The 27,060-nt window shown below is 37.9% G+C and overlaps 3 protein-coding genes and 1 pseudogene across 9 annotated transcripts; 3 read left to right on the plus strand and 1 right to left on the minus strand.

Annotated features, from left to right (window-relative positions):
• Positions 1–1,668: 1,668 nt before the first annotated feature.
• On the plus strand, positions 1,669–3,658 carry LOC103419087 (2-methyl-6-phytyl-1,4-hydroquinone methyltransferase, chloroplastic-like; annotated as a pseudogene). The gene is made up of 3 exons (XR_011579520.1): positions 1,669–2,231; positions 2,663–2,969; positions 3,358–3,658. The product of XR_011579520.1 is annotated as a 2-methyl-6-phytyl-1,4-hydroquinone methyltransferase, chloroplastic-like (transcript).
• On the minus strand, positions 3,603–9,361 carry LOC103419071 (peptidyl-prolyl cis-trans isomerase CYP63-like). 6 transcript variants are annotated; one of them, XR_011579517.1, is made up of 14 exons: positions 9,032–9,276; positions 8,325–8,408; positions 8,139–8,193; positions 7,685–7,773; positions 7,289–7,313; positions 7,139–7,177; positions 6,937–7,054; positions 6,598–6,769; positions 6,178–6,511; positions 5,936–6,078; positions 5,592–5,793; positions 5,118–5,468; positions 4,959–5,039; positions 3,603–4,221 (listed from the first exon to the last, which is right to left on the minus strand). XR_011579517.1 is itself a non-coding variant. In XM_070819373.1 (14 exons), exons 2-14 carry the CDS (start codon positions 8,400–8,402, stop codon positions 3,879–3,881), a joined length of 2,025 nt encoding a protein of 674 aa, XP_070675474.1. In that variant the 5' UTR covers positions 8,403–8,408; positions 9,032–9,361; the 3' UTR covers positions 3,603–3,878. The 6 variants fall into 6 exon arrangements, 3 of the variants coding, with proteins under 3 accessions (XP_070675474.1, XP_070675475.1, XP_070675476.1); XR_011579518.1 differs by having other exon boundaries at positions 8,325–8,412; positions 9,032–9,260; XR_011579519.1 differs by having other exon boundaries at positions 8,325–8,404; positions 9,032–9,182.
• A 9,681-nt stretch (positions 9,362–19,042) lies between these two features.
• On the plus strand, positions 19,043–20,299 carry LOC103432280 (calmodulin-like protein 11). Its single transcript, XM_008370467.4, has 4 exons — positions 19,043–19,235; positions 19,422–19,579; positions 19,670–19,747; positions 19,995–20,299. Exons 1-4 carry the CDS (start codon positions 19,160–19,162, stop codon positions 20,127–20,129), a joined length of 447 nt encoding a protein of 148 aa, XP_008368689.3. The 5' UTR covers positions 19,043–19,159; the 3' UTR covers positions 20,130–20,299.
• A 303-nt stretch (positions 20,300–20,602) lies between these two features.
• Positions 20,603–26,827, plus strand: LOC103427374 (uncharacterized). The gene is made up of 2 exons (XM_008365428.4): positions 20,603–21,446; positions 26,249–26,827. Exon 1 carries the CDS (start codon positions 20,736–20,738, stop codon positions 21,357–21,359), a length of 624 nt encoding a protein of 207 aa, XP_008363650.3. The 5' UTR covers positions 20,603–20,735; the 3' UTR covers positions 21,360–21,446; positions 26,249–26,827.
• Positions 26,828–27,060: the final 233 nt, after the last annotated feature.

A 27,060-nucleotide genomic window follows, 5' to 3' on the forward strand; every position in this document is an offset into this window, starting at 1 on the left:
AAATGGTTTCGGATTGAATTGAATTTTCGTAAGAATGATATATGAATTGAGACTTACAAAATAGACGGTTTGGATCGTTGAAATTCGATGTGAAGTGGACCCCACTCCTAATCCCAATTTTTTGAAAAAAATAGAAATCCCTTTACATAAAGAGCCTAATCATCCTACAACTGCTGACAGAATTGATATGGGATGGAGTACCATGCAAGAGCATCACATCTTGCAGCAAGAGATCGATTTTGCATTGCTCACTACAACTCCAAAAGTGAAACGACTAAGACATGATTTTCGTTTTTTGCATGAATAAGTTTTAGTTGATGGTTTTTCTTTTGGGATATAAACGATATTAGAAGAGTGAATAATTGAACAAGAGATTTCGAATGTAAAAGTGAATGCACGTTTTAGTTGTTATTTTTTATTTTTTATATAAATGATGCTTTACAATAAATTGTCTAATTTATTTGGAAGGAACTTCGAATTTGGCTGCAAAGAGAGAAGCACACTTCTCTAACCAATTTAGTTAAACTTAAAGCATAATTTAACTTCAATTTTAATTAAGCTAGCTAAAAAATTGTACTCCATCATTTGCACTCGTCCTGAATTCTGCTCATCTTAATATAAAGTAAAATTAATTTAATGTAGACAATCATTTGTCTTAATAAAAAGTTTTGGAATTTTAATGTGGCCTTCAAAAATATGAATTAAACAAATATAAAGAAGAGAAGAGAGTAAGGTCGTACCCAGTACACAAGGCTCCCGCTTTACGCAGGGTCTGGGAGAGGTGAATGTCGGCTAGCCTTACCCCCATTTATGGAGAGGCTGCTCCCAAGTCTCGAACCCGAGACCTACCGCTCATGGGCGAAAGCACTTGCCATCGCACCAAGTGCGACCTCTAACTTTGACTTAATTGGAGCAATGATCCATCAACTAAAAATTCATTACAAATGGTCACTCAACTCATCAAAACGTGCAACCATGGTCCCTCAACTAAAAATTCACTACCAATGGTCCCTCAACTTTAATCCAACTAAAGAAATTGTGCCTCAACTTTTAATCCAACTAGAGAAATGGTGCCTCAACTTTCATTCAATTAGAGAAATGGTTCTTGAACTTTAATTTAATTGTAGCAATGGTACTTCCAACATAACTCATTTTGAGAAAATTCTGACGACATTGATGAAAAGAATCATAATTACACGTTTTGATGAGTTGACAGACTAATGGTAATAAATTTTTAATTGAGAAACTATTATTTTAATTTAATTAAAATTTGTGACCATTACTACAATTTCCTCGAATATGATCATGTTGCCGTCGCTGCAAGTAGCACCACAAGAACGCTGCGTCACAGTTCACTCGCAAGCATTTTGTTCGTATCCCTCCTCGCCAGAACCTGTGGTGCTCCTTCAACCCTCAGAGAAAAGCTTCTCCCTCTCAAGCTCAAAGCTCCCTCAACCAGTAAGCTCTCTCTCTCTACTGTAAAATTCCCATTTCAAGAGAGAGAGAGATAAGTGAACAGAGCAACTTTAAAACCCCAGAAAACTGCTACCATTTGCATGCGGAATTTTGAATTTCCATTGATGTTGTTCAGTTAACTGAAAACCCGAGTGAAAGTCAGTAGCTTTTCTATCTGGGTTCTTTCTAAATTATCAAATCATGGTCTCTGCAATGCTCAATGGGGCTGAGAATCTCACTCTTATCAGAGCAATAACCCCAAATGTGTTAAGTTTTCACGTGTCGGATCTTCACGGGAAGCAGTTTCTGAAAACTGGTTTTGCTTGAACCGCAAGAATACCCAAATCTTGCGCTAGAATCAATGTGCCCAGATGCAGCAGCAGCAGCATCTCAGCTCCTCGGCCAGCTTCCCAGCCGAGGTTTATTCAGCACAAGAAGGAGGCTTTCTGGTTCTACAGATTCCTCTCAATTGTGTATGATCATGTTATAAACCCCGGGCATTGGACTGAGGACATGAGGGACGAGGCGCTTGAGCCGGCGGAGCTCACTGATCGGAGAATGATTGTGGTGGATGTTTGTGGCGGCACAGGGTTCACCACTCTGGGGATTGTGAAGCATGTGGATGCCAAGAATGTCACCATTCTTGACCAGTCACCTCACCAGCTTGCCAAGGCGAAACAGAAGGAGCCCTTGAAGGAGTGCAAGATTATTGAGGGTGATGCTGAGGACCTCCCTTTTCGAACTGATTACGCTGATCGATATGTGTCTGCTGGGAGGTACATTGCACATACATACACTTTTCATTTGTTGTGCTTTTCCAGCTTTGCTTGATCTTCAAGTTGCAAATTTGTTATGTAATGTGTTGATTTTGTGTCTATTTAAGGGCTGGAAAGTAGTCTCTGCCTATTAGGATGCTATTATACCCAAACGTGGGTTAGTCTAATTGGCTAAGACGGTGTTTAAATCCCCATCCTCGTAGGTTTGAGTAGTTCAGAATGTCGCCTTGTCAAAAAAGAATGCTATTACTCGATTGGAGCACGAACACCATGTTTGATTTTCAAATGCATTCTTCATTTGTATGATTGAACTCAAATATGTGGTAAAAATGTGCAGGATGGTATTCGCTTTTAGCTCATGTTGAATTTTGACACACACATGCTAACTTTTGTTGTCTTTCTAATGGGACTGTATGATTGCATTTTCTCAGCATCGAGTACTGGCCAGACCCGCAGCGTGGCATCAAGGAAGCATACAGGGTCCTAAAACTCGGAGGAAAAGCATGCGTAATTGGTCCTGTGTACCCAACATTTTGGTTATCTCGTTTCTTTGCCGATGTATGGATGCTTTTCCCAAAGGAGGAAGAGTACATTGAGTGGTTCCAGAAGGCTGGGTTTAAAGATGTCCAGCTGAAAAGAATTGGCCCAAAATGGTATCGTGGGGTTCGCCGCCATGGATTGATCATGGGATGTTCTGTAACAGGCGTTAAACCTGCATCCGGGGATTCGCCCTTACAGGTATTTTCTTCTGGAGAACTCTGGTTGACCTGTTTCTTGATGGTTAATGCTCTTCCATGTTCGATTTCTTATCAGTTTAGCATTTAGAGTTGATTGAGATTCAAGCACTTCGATGAAACGAGTGGATTCTAATTGTGTAGTAGTTCGATTAGTGTATACATTGGCCATGCTACTACTGTTTATAGAAACGGAGAAACGTTATGATTTCCCGTATAAATCGTCGAAGTTCCGGTCACTATAGATCATTGAACTCGAATGCTATTGCTGTCAATTCCAAGAGCAGACGGTGGCTTTACAATTTTGTTCTTGTTTTATGATGTGTGGTGGTTCCTTTTAATCCTATGTTCTATCTTATTTACTCTTCATCTGTCGTTGTGTTTCGATGCAGCTTGGTCCGAAAGCAGAGGACGTGACAAAGCCGGTAAATCGGTGGTCGTTCTTCGTGCGGTTCATGTTGGGTGTCATGGCAGCAACATACTACGTGCTGGTGCCTATATACATGTGGATCAAAGATCAAATTGTACCCAAGGGCCAACCAATCTGAGAGAGAGAGTTGATGCCTTTCTGGTTTTACTACTGGTACGAGTAGGCAGGCATAGTTGTCGTTGTGTATGCATACAGGACGAGACAGAATTGTCGATGATCGCCATCGCTAATGAAATCCCATCAGATTTTCAATTGTAATTAAAGCTTTGTTTAGTCTCTTGAACAACTGCGCGAAAAAAAAATAACAGAATTAAAATCCCCACGCATCATCCTATAACAAAGTCGATTACTTTCAGATTACATTGCAAAGCAAACGCAAAATCTAACAAGACAGATACGCGTAGAATGCCGATGGATCCCTTCTGCGTAGATGTACATGAACTCAAGATGCCACTAGTACTGTGCCGGAACCAAGAAAAAGATTTAAGGACTGATATCGTCGTATGAAACCAACCCCCTTTGAGCAGGCGGGGAGCTTGATCTTGACCTGCTCGGAGACCTAGGAGTTCTATTACGACGCTTAGGAGTAGCATCTGGAGATATGGAATAAGAGGGCCTTGGGCTCCTTGACCTAGACTTAAGCCTACCTCTGTCTGGAGATTGCTGATCACCAATTCGGGGTCCAAGGCGGGATTTTAGTCTATCACTTACAGGAGGTCGATCGACCGGACTCAGACTACGGCTGTGGCTGCGGTCCCTATTACGGCCACGATAAGCACCAGGACTGCGGGAAATGCTCCTACTTCGACTTCTCCTGCTCCTGTATCTATATATACAAAAAAAAAACAATCAACAGCATGATACATTCGTGTCTCAATGTGCCATAAAAAAATAACACGTAACTTAAAAGAACAGATGACAAATCCAATCAAATGCAGGAGCAAAATACAGAAAAACTAGAATTCTGGTTAATTAAAGAGAAATTTGACAAGATCCTCTTCCAGTATTTGAAATCACCAGGTGATATAAGATGATGTGCTTCGTTCCCTAGTCATCAAAATTTCAAAAATTTATTACTATTAATTTCATCCACTGGGCTTCATGTATTGATGGATAGGATAAATGCTTCTGATTTATAAGAAGCATTACAATTTATCTTTCTCTGAGAGGACTCTGGGATGGTGCCACATATTTTTCCTTATTCAGTAATGGGTTTTAAATAAAATGAGTCTAGCTCTCTGCATGTGTATAAACAAAAGAAAAAAGACATGTCGGTCTACCATGATCGAAATGTTTGTATTTCTTTCGTCTCTAACAGAAAGATCATTTATGCTCTGACTTTACTTTTTCTCACCTCATATGTTTTGTGTATGCAATGGCTCACCTCATATGTTTTGTGTATGCAATGGCTCACCTCATATGTTTTGTGTATGCAATGGCTAAGCATGCTTTCAGGCTTGAGAGAGAGAGAGAGAGAGAGAGAGAGAGAGAGAGAGAGATACACAATGGCTAAGCATATGCTTTCAGGCTTGAGAGAGAGAGAGAGAGAGAGAGAGAGAGAACCTGGGAGGGCTTCCACCTTTCGGTGGGCTTCGCAAACGTCTACGAGGTGAGCGCTCAGAAAAATTTCTATAGCTTGAGTACCTTCAGACATGCAAAAGATAATTCATTTTAAGCTCATACTTTCTTACTCATAATTCACTAACATGATACTGAGATTACCTATCACGGTTACTTCTATAAGTGTCTCTTCCATTATTACGATAGGAATTACGGAGTGAACGCTCTGGAGATGGAGTACGGTAACGACGTGCAAAGGCAAAGCGGTCAGTGAAGCCACGTCCTTTTCTAACGCGCTTTGAATTTCCATTTGGTGAAGTGCTTCTTGATAAACCCCCTTCATGATTGGTGGTAGAAGGTTCAGGAGCTATGCGGACAGGGCTACGCGATGGACTCCTAGCTCTGTTTTTCTCGCCAGTACTCCTCGGAGGACTTCCACTAGGAATTCTATCAGGACTTGGGCTTGGCCTGCTCCTAGGGCTGTTTCTTGACCTCCTTTTGCGAGTTGGACTTCTGATGATAAAATATTCACAGAAATTGTCAAGCAATCAAAGAAGTATCAGCTGTACATGAACCAGTCTAAATAAACCCAAGGCAGTAAAAAGGACAGAAGAAAAGCAAGTCAACAGTAGAAACCTAGAGATGTTTGAGTCATCTGAGTCGGAGTTCTGATTAGCAGTTTTAGCTTCTGCATTATGCCCGTTGTTGAAAGGTGCATCATTCTTTGGAGATAATTCACCTTCTTCTTGGGATGCGTTGCCCTCAGTTTTCTTCCTACCATGATTATGCCTCTGTTCAACAACAATTTTTTTCACTAGAGGGGGTTCTTTTCCCACGTCTGGAACATCACAACAACCCACAAGTTCAAAAATGCATTATTAGATGAAGTAAAGCTACTTAAGACTTTTCCATCTTGCACAAGCAGGCGTGCACACATAAATGTTAATAACAAATATCTTGTAATAATATAGATGAGATACCATTGGTTGGAAGTTTTTTTTCTGCATGCTTTAAGTTGCTGGTTTTACGAGAAGAAACATGACGACCATCTTTATCATCATCAGAACTGCTTCTGCCGCTTCTAGAAATCTCACTTTCTGTGTCACTTGAACTTTCCGATCTCCTGAAAACAAGGTCATAATAAACATGCATGGAAAATAAAAGGAGGCCCAGGCAGAAAACAGAAAAAAGAAGTGGCAGTTAAAGTAACTAGGAAACATACCGTTTTGACTTGCGCCTTGATCGTTTGGAATACCGCCCGCTCTTCCTCTTTTTTTTCCCATCTCTTCTTTTCCTTGAACGCTGGTGCTTACCTTTTTTAACAGATTTCCTCTTCCTGCGCCTTCCATCACTAGACGAACTTGAGTCAGATAAAGAAGAATCAGAATCAGAATCAGAATCTGAAGAATCCGACTCAGACTCTGAGCTGTGGGAGTCAGATGAATAATATCTTCTTCTCTTAGTTCTTTCCTTCAAGGATTTGTTACGCCTTCCTCTAGCTTCCTCATCAGAACTATCCTCAGAGGATGGAACCTTTCCTGATTTCCTCTTTTTACCTGGACAAAAAACTGATCATATATGCTCCCAAAATAAAGTATTTACAAGGCAGATAATTCTTGTGTCTGTACTTATATATGCACACATTACCTTTCTCTTTCTCTTTCTCTGTTGCAACAGGGATTTTAATTTCTGAGAATTCACCACAATCCACAATTTTCACGGTTTCTAAAGGTTTTCCATCAGCAGTTCCCACTTTCTCAATTTTCTCAACTACATCCATTCCCTTCACAACTTTTCCAAAAACAACATGTTTCCTGACAAAGATAATGACTAAATCATTTTAAAATTATAAAACAACCCTACATAAAACATTGTCTCTTAAAGTGGTGAACAATGGAAATGAAGAAGATCTATGGCTGTAGGTAATGAGTATGAATAGCATCTCACATAAACGTACGAATAAAAAAGCAATTTAAATTACCCATCCAGATGAGGCTGGCGCCTGAAGATTATAAAGAACTGGGAACCATTTGTGTTTGGACCCGCATTTGCCATGGACAGAAGACCAGGTCTATCATGCTTCAATTTAAAATTTTCATCTGCAAGGGGAATGAAAATTAGGACCACAACTAAATCGTTATGACGCATGCAAGTTCCTACACGCGCAAGAAAAAAAAATCTACCTGCAAACTTTCCTCCATAAATACTTTCTCCACCAGTGCCTGCAAACCAATCAAAGGTCGATCCTTACACGTCTGGGCATGAATTTACAAGTAAAACATAAAATTTGCATTCATCAAACAAATAATTGATTTACAGGAAGAAATTCATACCATTTCCATTTGAAAAATCACCGCCCTGTATAAAAGAGAGACGAGGTTATGACATATTAATACTTACAAGATAAATAAATAATTCAGCCCTAAATCATAGAGAGAAACGAGCGGAAAAGGTTGTCATCTCTACCTCCAACAACATCATCCCCACATCTACACAATTAAAAATTTAAGGTATTTCAAATACAAGCTTTGCATTTGCAACGCAAGAATAGGTATTGACATTGCAAAGTTTATGTACTGGCCATTTAAAAGAAGAAAATGAACATTCAGGAAAGCCGAAGTCAATAAGAGACATAAGACACAACTGTTCCATGCAACAGAGTGATTTGTCCTTTCAGGAAGATAAGTAATATTTGATGATGACGGTTCACTAGAAAAGAGGCAACATACCTGGGCCATAAATCCTTTTATTACTCGATGAAATGTTGATCCTTTGTAATGGAGAAGTTTTCCTGTAGACTTTCCAATGCCCTTCTCACCTATAACAGAAGACAGCATAAAATGTCACATTATAGGTCATTTAACCGATGACGAATGTAGGCAGAAGAAATTTGTTACCAAGAAAAACAAAAAACATGGAATCGAATACTATAACCAGATTTACACATCCAATAAAGGTAACAATAGATGGGTTTACGAACTGATTTATTTCAGCAACACCAATGTGGTTCCAAAGCTCACCAATCCTATATCTGATATGTTTTCATATTTTTTCTTTCCAGACATATCTACAATAAAACCAAATCTACCTTCCTCAAACTTTTAAAGAATCAAAACTGGATACATATCCAACAAACACAACAATCAAATTATACTAAAAATAAAAATCCACTTTCCCATATACCTGTACAGAGAGCCCTGAAATTCTCTGCCGTCTTAGGAACAACATCAGCAAAAAGCTGCAAATTTTCAGGAGAAACAAGTTTAGCATAACTCTATTATATCAAAATGCAAGCTAAAAGTTTCCTTTTGAAACAGGTAAAGCAAGCTACAAAATCCAACAAGGGAGAGTGTCACGATTTTTACGCACCTCAATAACAATTTGTTCCACAGGGTCCCTATCAATTGATACATCTAAGAAGACGCAAGGGTTCTTTTTCTTGCTCATATCTTCCTGTCTCAAGAACATCAGAGTAAGAGAAGTAAATAAACACATACCGTTTTACAGTGTAAGCCTGCGTAACAATCAAGCATAGATAAAAGTAAAATCTACATACTATTTAGCTCAAGAAAGTATCTTTGCATGTAATTCAGCAAAAATACACAAATTGAAGGAATTTTTTTTGAACAAGATATAGCGAAACAGTAAGCACAGATAGAAAAAAAAAAGCAATCAGCGAAGATGAGAACCCTAGAAATCGGAAAAAGGAAATGCAGGGTTCTATTTAGTTCCAAGGGTTTGGCAACGATCTTGATATTGATCCTTTTCCATGCCGAACCCACAATTCGGATTCCGCTCCATGGTTTTCCATCGGCATTACATTCGAATGCCAAACGTGCCCCAATATCACAAACTACTCCAAGTTTAGTTCTTTCAGCTCATCATCAGAACCAAAATCTACATACCCTCAAGGGGAATCGCAAAACCCAAAACCTAAGGGTCCAATTACGAATCTTACCAACCTGAAAACCCCAATTCTAAACTCTCGGATTGCATCCGTTACTGTGAAACAGAGTGTTGCAGTACAGGAATCGTAAATCTGTAGGTGAAAGCTCGTGTGAGAAATTGAAGAGTACCTGTTGGTTGAGCTCGACTCGGACTGAGTGAACTCGGTTCCGGATACTGAAACAAAATACGGCGGCGGCGACGAGCGAGGAGAGAGTGAAAAGACGATGCTTTGCCGCTGCTTTGCTGTTCCTGGTGCTTCCGCTAAAACCCCCGAGAGAGATCTTACGATTCTTACTTATCTTGGTCTGAGCGGAAATCGCCCGCTACGCGGTTCATGGTTTTGCGGTAGATCTCTACGCTTTATTTTCTCACTGAAACTAAATTAATTAAAAATTCCTAAACTTTATTTCTCTCCTCTAACCAAGAAACAAAAGTTGCAAGGGGAGTGGTTAAATTATGATTTTAAAGGATTGTAAATATTTTTTATGTGTCATATTCTCGGTCACTGCAAATCCTTAATAAAAAAAAAGGATAAAAGACTGTTTAGAACTCTCATGTTTCGTGGTTTTCAACATTTAGTACATCAAATTTTTTTCGTCTCAGATTCATACCTAAAGTGTAAATTTTGGGACAGTCTCATACATCCGTTAGTCAAACTGTTAAGTTTTCTGTTAACTGTGACGTGGCGCACTGATTGGACGCCACGTGTCATCCGAGTTTTTTTTTTTTCTCTTTTCTTTTCTTCTTCCTTCTTCTTCTTCTTCTTCTTCCTCCAACTGCAACTTTCTTTTCTTTTTTTTTTCTTCCTCCTTCTCCTTCTTCCTTCCTTCCTCCTTCCTTCCCTTTCTTCCCCTTCTTCCTTCTTCTTCCTTCTCATTCTCCTTCTTCTTCCTCCGAATCTGGGGAAGCTTTTTTTTTTTTCTTCTTCTTCCTTCTCTTTCCTCCTTCTTCCTTCTTCTTATTCTTCTTCCTTCTTCTTCTTCTTCTTCTTCTTCCTCCGAATCTGCCCAGATTCAGTTTTTTTTTTCCTTCCACCTTGTTCTCCTTCTTCCTTCCCTTTCTTCTCCTTCTTCCTTCCCCTTCTTCGTGCTTCTTCTTCTTCCTCCGAATCTGGGGGAAGATGAAAGTTTTTTTTTTTTGTTTGAGGAAGAAGAAGAAGGAGGAGGAGGAAGGAAGGAGGAGGAAAAAGGGGAAGGAAGAAGGAGAAGGAGGAAGAAAAAAAAATGTTGCAGTCGGAGGAAGAAGAAGGAGGAAGAAGAAGAAGAATGAGAAGGAAGAAGAAGGAAGAAGGAGGAAGGAAGAAGGAGAAGGAGGAAGAAAAAAGAAAAAGAAAAGAAAGTTGCAGTCGGAGGAAGAAGAAGAAGAAGAAGAAGAAGAAGAAGAAGAAGAAGAAGAAGAAGAAGAAGAAGAAGAAGAAGAAGAAGAAGAAGAAGAAGAAGAAGAAGAAGAAGAAGAAGAAGAAAAGAAAGAAGAAAGAAAAGAAAAAAAAACTGGGATGACACGTGGCGCCCAGTCAGTGTGCCACGTCACAGTTAACAGAAAACTTAACAGTTTGACTAACGGATGTATGAGACTGTCCCAAAATTTACACTTTAGGTATGAATCTGAGACGAAAAAAACTTGATGTACTAAATGTTGAAAACCACGAAACATGAGGGTAGTAAACAATTTTTTACCCTAAAAAAAATAACAAAATTATGTGGAAATCCATCCAAATCTATAAACAAAATTCATAAAAATCCCCAAAAATCCTTATAAAATCCCCAGAATTCTACAAATCCAATCAAATCCATGAATTCAAAAAGTCTTTTCAAATCTTCCCAAATCCAAATTTGACTACACTTTAATTCTTTTTGGGGTCAAGTCTCATCTATTTTCTCCCATTTTCCTTTCTATTGTGCATTAAGATACACTATGTAAAATGTGAGCAACAATATTCAACAACTGTATGGTGATACGCTACACATTAGACGTAATTGATCTTCGAATCATGAACTTAACAAAATCTTAACCTTGAAGACTTTGTTACTGAAATTTGTTTAGTTGCCATTGTTAACAATTAGGGAGACTTTGGATGCAAATTTTAACTACCAATATTATTTCATTGAAATCTTGTTGGTTTTTTATTATTTTTTTTATCAAAGTCTCTAGCATTAATGTAATAATGTATTTCTATGTAGCTAAATTCGACACCCCGAGTCCATTTTTTTTGCATCCATTTAGTGAAATTTCAAAGTTTTAACGTAGTTAACCGCCTCGGCGACACAGTTGACTTTTGGGGTTGACCGTTGACTTTTCGTTGACTTTTTACGAAAATTACCTGGGACCCTTCTTAGCGTATTTCGACGTCCTGATTCTAAATCTGCACTCCGTTTTCCCAAATTTAATCGTCTTAGTTGAGTTTTTCTAACGGGTCCCAATATTATGCTTAGGTGCGATTACTATCGGAGACTTCGGCTTTACTAGTTCGAACGGTTGTGACCTCGTAAGTATATGTGAGTGGATCTTTTCTTTTATATAGTATATATGTTTGTTTAGTTTCCATTTATATATTTGATAAAGAACCTTCCACATTACACTTAGATTAGATTAATGTTTATAAGAATTAGCATATTAACGAAATTTATGAAATTATGCTACGTCATACGAGATGCACATGTATGCGTATTATTATTGATGCCTTATTTGTATTTACGATCATGAATAACAATGCATTGATTAGAATTATCTAATTATCAATTTACCGTGGCATGATCTTATTTACGTTATCTATTCATCGTTGCTGCACCGATGTTAATACTCGCTTGGGGCCAAGGCCAGTCTTTCACTTGTATGTTTACATCGCACCGTATGCTCACTATGGATCCATTGTAGGTGTCAGTCCTGTCGTAGATTACTATAGACAATTAGGACTCGTATGTGATACGCATAACGCCAGTCTTCACGTGATTGTAATATTATAGCTTAATTCATTATTACACCTAGTTTTGTTCATATCAGAATATATCTGCACGAACTCGTGTGTTAGCATATATTGATGAACACCCTACATGATATGTTTGTTTATGCAAGATTATGTGATTTTCGGATGTTAGATGTTTATTTACGAAATATTGTGACGTATTGAATTCTTGAGATATTGTAGGTTATGGTAAGTATTTTCATATTAAACATAGTATGTATATTTTGGAAACTATATTTGTTTACGGCAAAAGGTTATTACGTTTTGAAAAGATTTTTACAAAACTTTAGTTTTATGCCCACTCATCTTTTTTTTTTCGCCCCTCCAGGTTTTAGTAGCTAAGTTTTCGTATCAACGAGGATTCCTAACAAATCTGTGTATTGGAGGTTACCTTCGATGGTATAATTCTCATTCTACTTTTATTGTACTTTACTTATACTCTAGCATCACATGTAAAATGAGTCCATTCCCGCTCACATGCACATTCTTCCATTTAAGCACTTCTAGGTTTAAATTTACTCACATTTTTCACATCACTACACTTTATGGCTTCGTCACCTTCTTGGTGTCGACCGTCACAGTTCGATTCAGAGTCCAGGTGGACATTCCGGTTCAGGGTGTGTCAAATAAATACATTTACAATTAAAAAATTGAAAGTCTTTTTATAAAAAAAAATTAATGGGTACAAATTAATATATATATATATATTTTGGAAATGTTTTGAATTGAAAATTAATTAGAAGTTTAAGAAGGGTGTGAGTGTTAAAACACTAAATTAATTACTAATTTTTATTTAAAGAAAAATATGTAACTAACTTGTAAACTCATTAATACATTAATGCTAGAAACTTAGTTTAAAATTTGAAAACTAATAAGACCTCAGTCAATGAACAAGAGACTAGATACTAATTTTTCTTAAGAATTATGTATCATTTCGTGATTAACTTGTTAGCCTGCAACGTATTGGACTTTGATGTAATCACTATATCTTAACCATTTATCAATATACCACTTCCACTTACTCTTTAATTAAAAATTATTTCTAACGTAGGCGCTTATAACCATTTTTTCTTAGGAATTATGTATCATTTTGTGATTAACTTGTTAGCCTGCAACGTATTGGACTTTGATGTAATCACTATATCTTAACCATTTATCAATATACCACTTCCACTTACTCTTTAATTAAAAATTCTTTCTAACGTAAGCGCTTATAACCATTAATGGCATGTTTACCAACCAGGACTGGAATGAAATGAAAGGGAATCATTCCCGATTGAAAGGATTCCGGTGTTTACTCAACATTTTGGGAATGAAAAAATGGTGGGGTCCACCATAAAATAGGAATTCAATTCCAGAATGTGGAGGAATTGGATTACTGAAATGGAGGTGGTAATCCTACTCCGGATGAAAGCCTCCATCAAGAATCATACTTTCCTACCCAAAATACCCTTAAAATACTTCAGCACCCAGCCCTCCATCTGTTTCTCTCTCTCGCTACTCCCTTACAACTTCAGCACCCGGACCCCTCTATCTGCACATGCAACGTATTGGATTAAACTTTGAAGCCGCCGTCAGAAGCTTGTCTGCGCTTGCACCATTACAGGAATCCAAGGTTCTGACAAACTATTTCCGAGTCTGACGTTCTAATCCACACCGAGATTTCCCTAAAATCTAACCCACATCAACGAAGGAGCAGGAAACAAAGAGAGGAAAGAGGAGATGAAAAAAAAAATCAAAGGGAGGAGATGAAAAAAAAGGAAAAAAATCAAAGGAAGGACGCCAGAGACAGGAAAGACGAAGGAGTAAGAAACAGAGAAAGGAAAAAGGAGATGAAAAAAGGGAAAAAAATCAAAGGAAGGATGTCAGAGAGAGGAAGGAGATGAATAAGGGAAAAAGAATCAAAGAAGGAAATACGGTTGTAGTGTTCTACAGCCACAAATAATTCACTTTTTTAATTTACTATTATATTATATAAAATTGTATTAAAAGAAATAAGCATAAAATATTTGATTTGTGACATGGGCATTTTAGTAATTGTAATGCTTTATACCCCGATTTTGTTGAATTAGTAAGCAGTTTTATAGATTCACTACCATTTCTAGGGCTGGTTCGGTATGGGATACCGAACCAAAAATGGCATATCAAATCCCGAACCGAAAATTTTCGGGACGTAAATCTCATGACCGATCCCGAACCGAAATTTCGGGATTCCCAAATTTCGGGATTCCCGAAATATTTTTGGTATTTCGGAATTTCCCGAAACCGAACATCATCAGAATCCAAATCGTCTTAGATTAATATTGAAATCATCCGAACCTGCATTAAAATCCAAATTGAAATCAGAGACATAGTGATAGTGAATCAGTGAAAGATTTATGGTCGAGAAAGAAGCAGAGTGAAGAGAGGGACCTCCTCCTGACCCGAGCCCCCAATTTGAAACCCTAAGCCCCAATTCAAAACCCTAACTTCAATTCGAAATCCCATACACACAGAGAATCACTGGAGAGAACCGGAGGTGGGGATGAAGCCATGAGGTGTGGTGGTGGCCGGAGTGGAGATAGTTCGTCGGAGTCAGATTGCTAGACGGTGGGTGGCTGCTAAGCTTCAAATCCGAGAAAGAGAGGGAGAGTCTGAGACTGAGTGAAGGCAGATGAAAGGCGAAATGAAATGAGAGAGAGTGAGTAGGGATGTTTGGCTTGGTTTTGGATTGGGTGGAAGGAAAGGTTAGGTGGTTTCTGGGTTGTAGAGAGAGAGAGAGAGAATACGAGAAAGATGAGACAGAAAAAATGGGAGGGATAAAGGATTAGGTAGGTTATGAGTTGTAGAGAGAGACGAGACAGAAAATAAGAGAGAGATGAAGGGTTAGGTTATGGGTTGTAGAGAGAGGGAGTCTGGGAGATAATCAAGAAGAGAGATGACTGATGAGACAGAAAATAGGGAAGAGAAGAAAGCAAGCACCCTTGCCTTGCGTGACCCATCCCTTCCCATGTGCTTGATGCAACGTTTGTCAGCACCATACCACACACACACTGACACATATACATATACACACACACACACACACACCGACACATATACATACACACACACACACACACACATTCCAACACACACACACAAACGCACACAGACACATGCACACACACACATATATATAATATACCTAATATAATATTAATAAAATTCGGTTCGGGATCGGGAATACCGAACATTTCAAATTGTAAGACCGAATCCCATACCGAACAATTCGGGATCAGCTCGGTTTCGGTACTAAAATTTTTGGGATTTTTGGTTCGGTATTTTTTCGGTTTGGTTTCGGTATGGTTCGGGATTTTCGGTATTTTTTTCCAGCCCTAACCATTTCTATTCCGATTCTAGAACATGTTAGTAACAAGCTTTTATAGAAATCTGGATTTTGATTCTCCTCAATTCAATTCCTCTAATTTTGTTTACGGTTACGTAAACGCGCCATAATTGTTTTGTGCAGAAGCATTCTCAAACAAACATTAGGTCCTCTCAATTCATATTGTTCAACACGAGACAATCATTATGCCACCATTTTTCAGACGATCGCATTAGGTAGCTAGGTTAATTAAGCAATGCTGTGTCTTCCGAAATTTTGTCAAATCGCATGCTCCTGTTGAATACTTGGAGTTGTTCACAAAGATGTATTATATTCAGGGTGTCCTTGAAACTCGATCGGTTACATTTTTAGGTCACAAAGTCAATAACGGCAAGTGAAAAATAAGCTGAAAATGAACATCAAGGTCATGTCCTTCTTGACTCTAAAAATTGTTGAATTTCTAGAGAAAACGTCACGTGCTATTACTAAGATTATAAAATGTGCTAAGTGCTAGTCAGGCGACGAGCAGGGATCTAACGCCTAGGCGTCTGGGCATGGCATATGGGGTTTTATTTATTTATTAAATTTATTATATTACATATAATTAAATGTCTACTTATACTTGGAAAAATACATAAATTGCAAAAATAGAATGACATATAGATTACAAAATATAAGAACGTATTGAAAACATCAGAGAAATCATATAACGAGTGTTCATCAAAGTATTCAACAAGTATTTTACAATTTATAAAAAAATAAAATGCAAAATAAAAGTTATTTACTGTCTAAGTAAGAATCGCAAACTAGACGGGTGAAACGGGCGCCTAAGCAGGTCTAGGCGCCCTTTTTTAATTTTCAAACGCTTAGAGATTAATAGGGAAGGTGGCCGCATACCGCTTAGACGGGGTCTAAGCAACGTTTGACACACCCCGACCTGGGGTGTCCACTTGGACTTCGAATTGAGCTGTACTGGGCGACACCAGGAAGGTGACGAAGACATAAAGTGTAGTGATGTGAAAAATATGAGTAAATTTAAACCTAAAGTGCCTAAATGTTAGAGTGCGCATGTGAGCGGGAATGAACCTATTTCACACGTGATGTCAAAACATAAGTAAACTACATTAAAGGTAAAAGAGTAATTTTACCATCGATAGTATTCCCACAACAACATTTTGCCTGAAATCCTTATCGACACGAAAGCTCTGTCACTAATACCTAGAAGGGCAAAAAACAAGGATAAGTGGGCCTAAAAATAAAGCTTTGTAAATACCTTTTCGAAACATAATAACCCATCGCCGTAAAACAAGTACAGTTTTCAAAATAGATATACTATATATAGTATGAAAATACTTACCATAACCAGCAGTATCTCAAGAATGCAATACGTCACAAACTTTTGTAAATAAACACATGACGTCCATAATCACATATTCTCGCATAAACAAACATATCATATCGAATGCTCATCGACATATGCTGACACACGAGTTCATGCAGAGATATTCTGACATGAACAGAATTGGGTGTAACAATGACTTACGCTTTAGTACTACAATCACGTGAAGACTGGCGCTATGCGCATCACATACGAGTCCTAATTGTCTATAGCAATCTAGGACAGGACTGGTACCTACAAAATATCCCAAGTGAAGGTACGGTGTGATATGAACATACACGTGAAAGATTAGTTGTAGTATGGGTGAGTATTAACACCAGTGTAGCACACGATAAGCAGATAATGCAAATATGATCATGCAATTGTAAATCGATAATTCAATAATTCAATAACCCTAGTCAATGAAATACTATTCATAACCGTATAATTGAATGACTTTCGTCAATACGGTAATTTTATATACGTTACCCTAATCTAGGTGTAGCAGAAAATTCTTTATCAAATACATAAATGGAAACTAACAAATATATATACTATATAAAAGAAAATACCCATTCACAGGTACTTGCGATGTCACATCGATTCGAGGTGGGAAAGCTAAAGTCTCTGACAGTAATCGCACCTAACCATAATATTGGAACCCATTAGTAAAACTCAACTTAAACGACTAAATTTTAGAAAACAGAGTGCGGATTCAGAATCAAAGCGTCGAAATACACTAAGAGGGGTCCCAAGCAAATTTTGTAAAATGTCAACGATCAACCCTAAAAAGTCAACCGAGACGCGGAGCCTGTCAACTACGCTAAATATTTGGAATTTCAATAAATGAATGTCAAAAACGGACTCGGAGCATTGAAATTAGCCTATGAGAGTTTTTGAGAAAATTCCAAAAAAGTCAACACAAGGAATATTCATTCCTTTCCAAGAATATTCCCAAAGGAAATTTTGAGCCCTTTTCAAAACTAGGCTAGGCTTGGGCTAGGTTTGGGCTTAGGAACTTTTTTTTTCTTTTTTTCTGGTCGGGTCGACTCGGTCCCCATCGCGGGTCCGGTCGCCAGTTCGAAGAAGAAGAAATCCAAAATTCCCCCGGCTCTGATCAACCACAAAACTTCACTAAACTTAGTTATCTAATATGTCAAAATGAAGCCTAAGAAACAAGGAATCGAAATATACCATTGGATTCCTCGACCGTGGCCGGAGTTGACCCAAAAACAACTTAAAATCGTCGAAGAACTGGGAAATTTCCCACTCACACCATTTATGTACCAAAACCCCTGCCAAAAACATTAGAAAAAGCTAGAATTACATACCAAAACATGATCCACTAAGTTTTAAGTTGTTTTCGAGACTCACCATCGTCAGAAAATTAACCTACCAAAACTGGGCTCGGGTGTACGGCGTGTATTCGATATCTGAGCTTCGTTTTTTATTTTTTGGTTTAAATCGAGGAGGGGGACAAGGTATGCATGTTAGTGGTGTTAAGATTAGGTGGTGGTGGCGATCTCAGCCTCACAGCCGATAAATGTTGCAGAGGGATAAACATATTCGAGAGAGAGAGTGAGGGAGAGAGAGAACTGGGAGAGATGAGAACGATAGAGGTTTCCAGAGAGCCGAGAGGAAGACACGTGGCAAGAGAGAAGTGGAGAGTTATGAGATGTGGACCCCGTGACCAAAATAAATTATTAAAATATTAGAAATATCCTCCAAATAATATTATAATAATAATATAATAAGATATCATTAAAATAACAATATAATAATATATGAAAAATATATAAAATATAAAATATTAATTCTATACAAAAGTTATTTTTGAATTTGTAGTTCCATAAAACCTCCGTCGTAGTTCCGATTTCAATTCCGCTTGCGTCTACGCATTTCTACCGTCGAGTACTTTGAGAATACGGTAAAATAATAGCTCATACACGTCACGAAATGACAGTCAACAATCTAGCCTCAAGGGGCATTTTCGTCAATTCACCATTTTAAAATTAATAAAATCGTAAAATTAATGACGGGTTGTTACAACGTTAGTCGGGAATTTGTAGAACAGTGGTCATTACCAATATGCGTATTGCAATACGAGTAGACGATATAGTTAATATGTAAGTACTAAGGATATAATGTTGATATATAAAACTATGCACTATAAAGCAAGCAAATTAGTAATAAAATATCATATGACTGTGTGATAATTGAAAAATCGTCAACAGGAGAAATCGAGAGTAAGTAATTGGAAAAATCTTATAATCAAAGTATTCAATTTCAACCGTTGATTAAGACTCGAGGCCTCACTTCTAGAAAATTTCCATGTTTTGAATGGAGAAAATATTCACATGCATGCTGTTTGTTTGACAATTTCAATTAAATTAAAAAAGAATTATTTAGCTACTTTCTTCGCCTACTTATAACGTGAAAGCGACGCAGACAATTCCAACACTCCAGGCCAGCTCAAAAATACCATTCTTTGTTCCACATATAGCAAACAACTTTCTCAGCTGCCAAACGGAAAGTTAACTTGTTTTTCTCTCAGCTTTTGATCCAAAAAAATGGCAGATGCATTGACAGAAGGTCAAATTGCTGAGTTCCAGGAAGCCTTTTGCCTCATTGACAAGGATTCAGATGGTAAGTTCTTATCAGTTCACGTTTAATCATATTACTTTAGGTATGTTTTCGTTAAGTGATTCTTCTCGACTGGGGACGGGAGTTCCTACAATCGTATACATCGATTCCTCTCGTGTTTATCCATCACGTGCTTTCATGCTCAATTCGATGAGTTGCTTGAGTTTTTTATTGAGTCTTTATTTGTAGGACTTATTAGCTTGGAAGAACTAGCAACAGTGATCCAGTCACTGGATCAACGTCCTACAAAAGAAGAAATCCAAGACATGATAAGTGAGATTGGTGCTGATGGAAATGGGACCATAGATTTTGAAGAGTTTTTGAATATTATGTCAAGAAAGATGAAGGTAATTAAGCTCTATAATATCAAATTGTTAGAACTAATTGTGTTAATTAAGATTTTGGAACCAGTTTAATTGAAGAAGATTGTATTGCAGGAAAATGTTGCTGAGGAGCTCAAAGAAGCCTTCAAAGTATTTGACAGAGACCAAGACGGCTACATTTCAGCCTCTGAGGTACACATAAAATTATAGTTTACTTTAGTTTTATTTGGCCCAATTGGCAACCCGACCTTTTAAATCCCAACTGATGTGTCAGAATAGGGTTTCTTCATGTTCGGATTTACTCTAAACTTCATTTATTTGCGATCAATAAACAACTGTCATGTTATGTATCACATCAGTTGGTATAAAAAATTTGGGATAACAGATGATGCTTGAAATGTTACTCATGTCTCTATGTACTTGTTTTGTTCTTTTATAGCTGAGACAAGTGATGATAAATTTAGGAGAAAGACTGACTGACGAAGAGGCTGAACAAATGATCAGAGAAGCTGATTTAGATGGTGATGGTCTAGTTAGCTATGAAGAATTTGCAAGGATGATGATGCTCAGTTGATCTTTTCCTCCTTTCTTAACCATGTTACTAGAAATAGAAAAATTGATAAAATTAAATCATGTGTTTAATCCTTATACTCATTCATTAGTAAGCCGAGGTGACATTTGACTTTTATTGATCACAACTTAATTTGTTTAGAATTTTTTAAATTACAGCTATATTATTTGGTATCCGGCGTATTCACACCTAAGTTTGAATTTTCCTTAATTTATAATAGATCGTAGTATCAATTCTACAAAAAAAATGTATGCCTAAAAATAAATAAATAAAAAGAAGATAATTTATTTATTAAAAAAAACCTACATTGTGTAATTGGACCCTGAATCCAAGCATAATTGAGCTTTAAGAAAATGAAGCTCCTTTTTGCTAAAATTGTTTTCAATTTTCAATCGAAAAACGTTTTAAATAAAAAAATATTTTCAAACGAGTCAATTTTATTATATTTTTCAGTTGGAACTCACACCACAAACAATATCATTTTTCACTTTCTCAAGTACGGCTTCTAAAAAGGGAAGCTCACACGTGTCGGAATACAACAGCTTTGCGCTAAATCTCTAACCTCCGCTGGCGCCTGCTTTTCTTCTCTCTCAAATCTCAACCCTAAAAATGGCGGCTTCGGAATCGAACCATATCGACGAGCATTCAGCCGCTGCAACAACCATACAATTCGACCGTCCGGTCCCATTACTCCGCGGACCGGTTCGGGCAAGCCCAACCGACGACCCGTCCTCCGGTCCGTACGTCCTGGCGTTTCGAGACCCAAAAGCTTGGGCAAACGCGTACAGAGCATGCAAGTCCAAGATGATGGAGCAGTGCGTGGCCGGCGCAAGGATCGGATGCGCCATCAGCGGATCGGAGAAGTGTAAGCCCCCGTGGTGGCGAGCTCTGATTGGTCAGAAAGCGCCGGACTTCAAAGAGAGGGAGCAGTGCGAGGAGAGAGAAATGGAGGGTTGTTTGACGGCGGCAAAAGAGAAGTGCGGCGGGTTTGCGAAGGAGAAGTGCTTGAAGTCCTTCAGAGAAGCGAGGATTGCAGGCGTGAATGTGAAACAGGCTGAGAGATTGGTGTGCTGGGGGACTGTGGCGGATCGGAGTACGTGGGTCAATTTGATTGGATTGGAAAAATTGGGGATTTCGGGTTCAACGACGAATTATAGGGCTGGTGAGTTGTTTGGTTCGGATAGTGAGGTTGATGGAGTTTTGGGCGGTGAGAATTTGGCACTGAAGGTGTGAGATTTTGGAAAATGGAGGTGAAAGTTGGTGCATTTGTGACGAAATTTTGGACGAAATTGTTGCTGATGAAGTGGGATTGTGCAAAAGGTATGTTCGGTTGAACTCTGCTTCTTTGATTTAACATGGAAAAAGTAAAAAAGTTTCAATGCATTTCTGCATTTAGTGTTCGAAACTTGGGAGTATAATATGATTGTGTTATAGTATCGGATGAGCTTCGTATGATTTTGGTTTCGGATAGGAATTTTTGTACAGGTTCAAGTTCTATTTAGTTATAACTAGTAAGAATTCGATGGCAGTCATTTGAGTAGAAAGCATATGTTAATCTGATTGGTCATTGTGTTAAGAAACATTTGGTTGTGCAACTATGTGGTAAATTTTGCCTCGTACTGCAGTTTTCACTTTGCTTGATATATTTTGTTTAGATTGTCAAATCTGGTATATATCTGATATGGGTTTGCTGCAATGCTAAAACTACGGGCTGCATCTATCGTCAGTACTTGCGTGAATAGGGTACCAATTAGTAGTGATTCTCTTGGTGGATTTAAATCTATCTTTGCCCTTCTCTTGACTACATCCTTACTGTGAAATTGATTTAATGGAGTTTGAATGCACAATGTTCTTAGGGTGGTACTGCATTCAGTTTACACGGATGGCACTCAGGGCTCATTGGGTCGAAAGAGCCCAAATTAAACCCTCATTTTTAGTACTAACTTTGACCTTGGTTGAACATCAATACAAACAAACTTTAGGCCCAAATATTAAACAGTTTAGGGCATCTTGTACCTCATAACTGCATGTTCTTGGGGATATATGATTATGGACTATCCTTGTGAAGTCCTTCTCCATAGACTTTCTGAATTTTTATCTTTAACATTGCACATAGCTATCTGAAAAAAATCAATTTCTTTTGTAAATTAATTTAACTCTATAGACTTTTTTTATTGGGAGCAGCCTCTCCATAAATGGGGGTAAGGTTAGCCGACATTCACCTCTCCCAGACCCTGCGTAAAGCGGGAGCCTTGTGCACTGGGTACGACCTTAGACTTTTTTTATTGGGGTGTGATATCCACACACCCCTTTTTACTTCTCTCTCACCCTTTTAATTTTCGGCTGTCGGATATGATGAATTGAAGAAGGTGACAGAAATTAACAAGGGTTGTGGGAGAAGTAAAAAGGGGTGTGTGGATAGTACACCCCTTTTTGTTTGTAAGGGTTTACCTTTGATATAGGCAAATAGTTTCTTGAAATTATCATTTTCATTTATAAAATAAATTAACTACATTGATTTTTGGCACACGTAGGATTTTAAACTTTAATATATGCCGGATAGTTATAGAAACAATTATTTTTCCTCAAAAATAAACTTAGCTATGTATTTTAGAAACTTGTTTGGTTTTGGTATGTTTGACATTTAAAATTTATGAAAATATTTATAAAGCCAAGAACTTCTTTTGACTGCATCCTTACTGTGAAATTGATTTAATGGAGTTTGAATGCACAATGTTCTTAGGGGGGTACTGCATTCAGTTTACATGGATGGCACTCAGGGCTCATTGGTCCGAAAGAGCCCAAATTAAACCCTCATTTTAAGTACTAACTTTGACCTAGGTTGAACATCAATACAAACAAAAAACTTTAGGCCCAAATATTAAACAGTTTAGGACATCTTGTATGTAACATCCCACATTGCCCAGGGGAGTGGATCCTGTAAGCCTTATATGTATATTCCCATCTTTACCTAGCACGAGGCCTTTTGGGAGCTCACTGGCTTCGGGTTCCATCAGAACTCCAAAGTTAAGCAAGTTACCGCGAGATCAATCCCATGATGGGTGATCCACTGGAAAGTTGTCGTGTGAGTTCCCAGACACAAAACCGTGAGGGCGTGGTCGGGGTCCAAAGCGGACAATATCGTGCTACAATGGAGTCGAGCTCGGGATGTGGTGGGGGTCCAGCCCGGGATGTGACAATTTGGTATAAGAGCCAATCCATGGCCAGATGTGTGTCGACGAGGACGTCGGGCCCCTAAGGGGGGTGGATTGTAACATCCCACATCGTCCAGGGGAGTGGATCATGTAAGCTTTATATGTATATTCCCATCTCTACCTAGCACGAGGCCTTTTGGGAGCTTACTGATTTCGGGTTCCATCAAAACTCCGAAGTTAAGCAAGTTCCCGCGAGAGCAATCCCATGATGGGTGACCCGCTGGGAAGTTCTCGTCTGAGTTCCCAGAAACAAAACTGTGAGGGCGTGGTCGGGGCTCAAAGCAGACAATATCGTGCTATGGTGAAGTCGTGCCCGGGATATGGTAGAGGCCCAGGCCGGGATGTGACATTGTACCTCATAACTGCATGTTTTTGGGGATATGTGATTTTGGACTATCCTTGTGAAGTCATTCTGCATAGACTTTCTGAATTTTTATCTTTAACATTGCACATAGCTATCTATAAAGAATCAATTTCTTATGTAAATTAATTTAACTCTATAGACTTTTTTTATTTATAAGGGTTTACCTTTGATATAGGCAAATAGTTTCTTGAAAGTATCATTTTCATTTATAAAATAAATTAACTACGTTGATTTTTGGCACACGTAGGATTTTAAACTTTAATATATGAAGGATAGTTATACAAACAATTATTTTGTTTTTAAAATAAACTTAGCTATGTATTTTAGAAACTTATTTGGTTTTGGTATGTTTGACATTAAAAATTTATGAAAATATTTATAAGCAAGAACTTCTGTGATATTACATGCTTCACCAAACTATATAACTTAATGCTTTTAAAAATATAACTGTCAACTTACACTATCTAATTTGCTACTTGATGTTGTGGTTTTTTCCTTGTGTTTCTGCACCACTAAGTTTGGTGGATTCACATGAAACACGGAAATAACTACAAGCTGTTTGGCGAGGAAATTTCTGCTTCATTTATGTGCTGACACGAACTGGATTTGTTATGGTCTCCGAAATAATAAAAGAAAATGGCAGTAGAGAATTCATACAAGCTATTTAGCGAAGAAATTTCTGCTTCGTTCATGTGCTGACACAATATCAAACTGGATTTGTTATGGTCTCCGAAATATTAATAAAAATGGCAGTAGAGTGTTCACACAATTTCATCAGACAATAATGTATGGAAACGTACTGTCAATTTCTTACCTTGTGACCAAGTTTGTGCTAATGCTATTTCATCTTGTGATCAATTTTGTAGTAATGATATCTCGTCTTGTGATCAAAATTTGTCATAATGATATCTTATCTCGTGATCAAATATTTAGAAAAGGGAAGTGCTATTTGTGCAACAGACGAATATCATTAGAGCTTTGATGGTGACCGCTGGCACAAATTGCACTCCCCTTACAATACGCATATGACAAAAACCAACATCATAAGTTGTGCATGGAATATTATACGTATAAAACTCTACATTTGCCTTACTGAGACTTGTGCATGTAGAACTGAACAGGTTAATGGGTGACCTTGTTGGATTTAAATCTATCTTGCCCTTCTCTTGACTGCATCCTTACTTTGTAACTGATTTAATCAAGCTTGAATGCACAATGTTCTTAGGGTGTTACTGCATTCAGTTTACACGGATGGCACTCGGGGTTCCGAAAGAGCCGAAACTAAACCCTCATTTTAAGTACTAACTTTGACCTAGGTTGAACATCAATACAGACCAACAACTTTAGACCCAAACATTAAACAGTTTAAGGCATCTTGTACCTCATAACTACATGTTCTAGGGGATATATGATTTTGGACTATCCTTGTGAAGTCATTCTGCATGGACTTTCTGCTTATGAATTTTTATCTTTATAACGTTGTACATATCTGAAAAGAATCAATTTCTTTTGTAAATTAATTAAGATCAATAGACTTTATTACCTTGGATATAGGCAAATGGTTTCTTGAAAGCATCATTTTCCTTTATAAAATAAATTAACTACGTTGATTTTCAGCATACGTAGGATTTTAAACTTTAATCTATGCAGGATAGTTATACAAACAATTATTTTGCTTTTAAAAATAAACTTAGCTATGTATTTTAGAAACTTATTTGGTTTTGGTATGTTTGACATTAAAAATTTATGAAAATATTTATAAAGCCAAGAACTTCTTCGAACTTACATGCTTCACCAAAATGCATAACTTAGATGCTTTGAAAATTATAATTTAGTCAACTTAGCTGTGGTTGTTTCCTTGCATTTCTGCACCCCCAGGTTTGGTGGATTCACATGAAACGCAGAAATTGGTACAAGTTATTAACTAGGAAATTTCTGCTTCATTTACATGCTGACACAATATCAAACTGGATTTGTTACGGTCTCCGAAATAATAAAAGAAAATGGCAGTAGAGTGTTTGCACAAGTTCATACACAATTTCATACACACAAAAATATGGAAAGGTAGTGTGTCGGTATCTTGTGAGCATAAAAATTTGTCGTATTAATATCTTATCTCGTGATCAAAATTTGGCGTAGTGATATCTTATCTCGTGAATAAATACGTAGTAAAGGGAGTGCTATTTGCGCACAGGACGAACATCACAAGAATATGGAAGGGTAGTGTGTCGGTTCTTATTTTGTAGTAATGATGTCTCATTTCGTGATCAAAATTTGTCGTAGTAATATCTTATCTCGTCATCAAAATTTGTCGTAGTGATATCTTATCTCGTGATCAAAATTTGTTGTAGTGATATCTTATCGCGTGAATAAATACGTAGTAAAGGGAGTGCTATTTGCGCACAGGACGAACATCACAAGAGCTTTGATGGTGACCAGTAGCGCAAATTGCGTTCCCTTTACAGTACGTTGTATGGTTAAAAACAATATCATAAGCTGTGCATGGAATATTATACGTATAAAACTCTGCATTTTCCTTACAGGTCATTTTTAAACCAATGGAACACCCAATGAGGACGGTTCAACATACCCCATTGACATCACGGATGTTGTTGTCATCGTCGGTGCAACCGAAGCACACGGTACGGCCGCGGCAAGGACGTAATTTAAAAAGAGAAAAGCATTGAGTGAGTGGAAGTTGCTAGGAAGTTGCAGCGACGGCCTTGTGGGGGATTTCTGCCGTTAAAGAAAGATCAACTTGGTTTTGGTCAATGTCGTGATTAATGAGGTAGGCCATTTAGTCGTGGAAAGCTCTTCCACCATTGACGATTGGAAACCACCAGGAAATTGCGTTTGTCATGCAATTTGTCCAAGTGGTGATTCCTGTGATCAAGTACTGCCTTTTTTTCTGAAAAGAAAAAGATTTTTCTGGACCAACTGTAGAGACTGAAGATAGGATTCGATGTGGAAATGGCAAGTTGGAGAAAGTGGTATCCGATGGATGAGAATTTGTTTGAGGAAATTGTAGCGATTTCTGCACACTTATTTTCTTCTTTCGCACACTTATATTTCTGGCTATTGAATTAAATTAAATAAAATGAGAGTTGAGGGACATAAATAAACATGGTGGTCTAAAAGGAGAAAATTCGTTTTGGGCCAAATTTCCTCAAGAAATTGAGCCAACGTGCCCAATTTGTGCACATCCACACAGCTTCGACGTGCATGGCACGGGACAAAGCATCAGCACTGGCTCCAGGAGCTGACGCCTTTGCTGGCCACTTGCAACGAGCCCAATGACTTTTTCTTTTGAATTTGACAATTATAAAAATTGGGTCATTGGTTGATACAACGGTTC

This window comes from Malus domestica, chromosome 03, assembly GCF_042453785.1.
Source record: "Malus domestica chromosome 03, GDT2T_hap1".
In the NCBI taxonomy this organism is placed as follows: domain Eukaryota; kingdom Viridiplantae; phylum Streptophyta; class Magnoliopsida; order Rosales; family Rosaceae; genus Malus; species Malus domestica.

Excerpts from the sequence above, each read along its gene's own strand:
- LOC103419071 (XM_070819373.1), bottom strand. The coding sequence starts at position 8,402 with ATGAGCAAGAAAAAGAACCCTTGCGTCTTCTTAGATGTATCAATTGAT. Across the intron at positions 5,469-5,591 it reads GATGACTCAAACATCTCTAG|AAGTCCAACTCGCAAAAGGA; the intron begins GTTTCTACTGTT and ends TTTTATCATCAG. Across the intron at positions 5,040-5,117 it reads TATAGAAGTAACCGTGATAG|GTACTCAAGCTATAGAAATT; the intron begins GTAATCTCAGTA and ends GCATGTCTGAAG.
- LOC103432280 (XM_008370467.4), top strand. The coding sequence starts at position 19,160 with ATGGCAGATGCATTGACAGAAGGTCAAATTGCTGAGTTCCAGGAAGCC. Across the intron at positions 19,236-19,421 it reads CATTGACAAGGATTCAGATG|GACTTATTAGCTTGGAAGAA; the intron begins GTAAGTTCTTAT and ends CTTTATTTGTAG. Across the intron at positions 19,748-19,994 it reads GCTACATTTCAGCCTCTGAG|CTGAGACAAGTGATGATAAA; the intron begins GTACACATAAAA and ends GTTCTTTTATAG.
- LOC103427374 (XM_008365428.4), top strand. The coding sequence starts at position 20,736 with ATGGCGGCTTCGGAATCGAACCATATCGACGAGCATTCAGCCGCTGCA.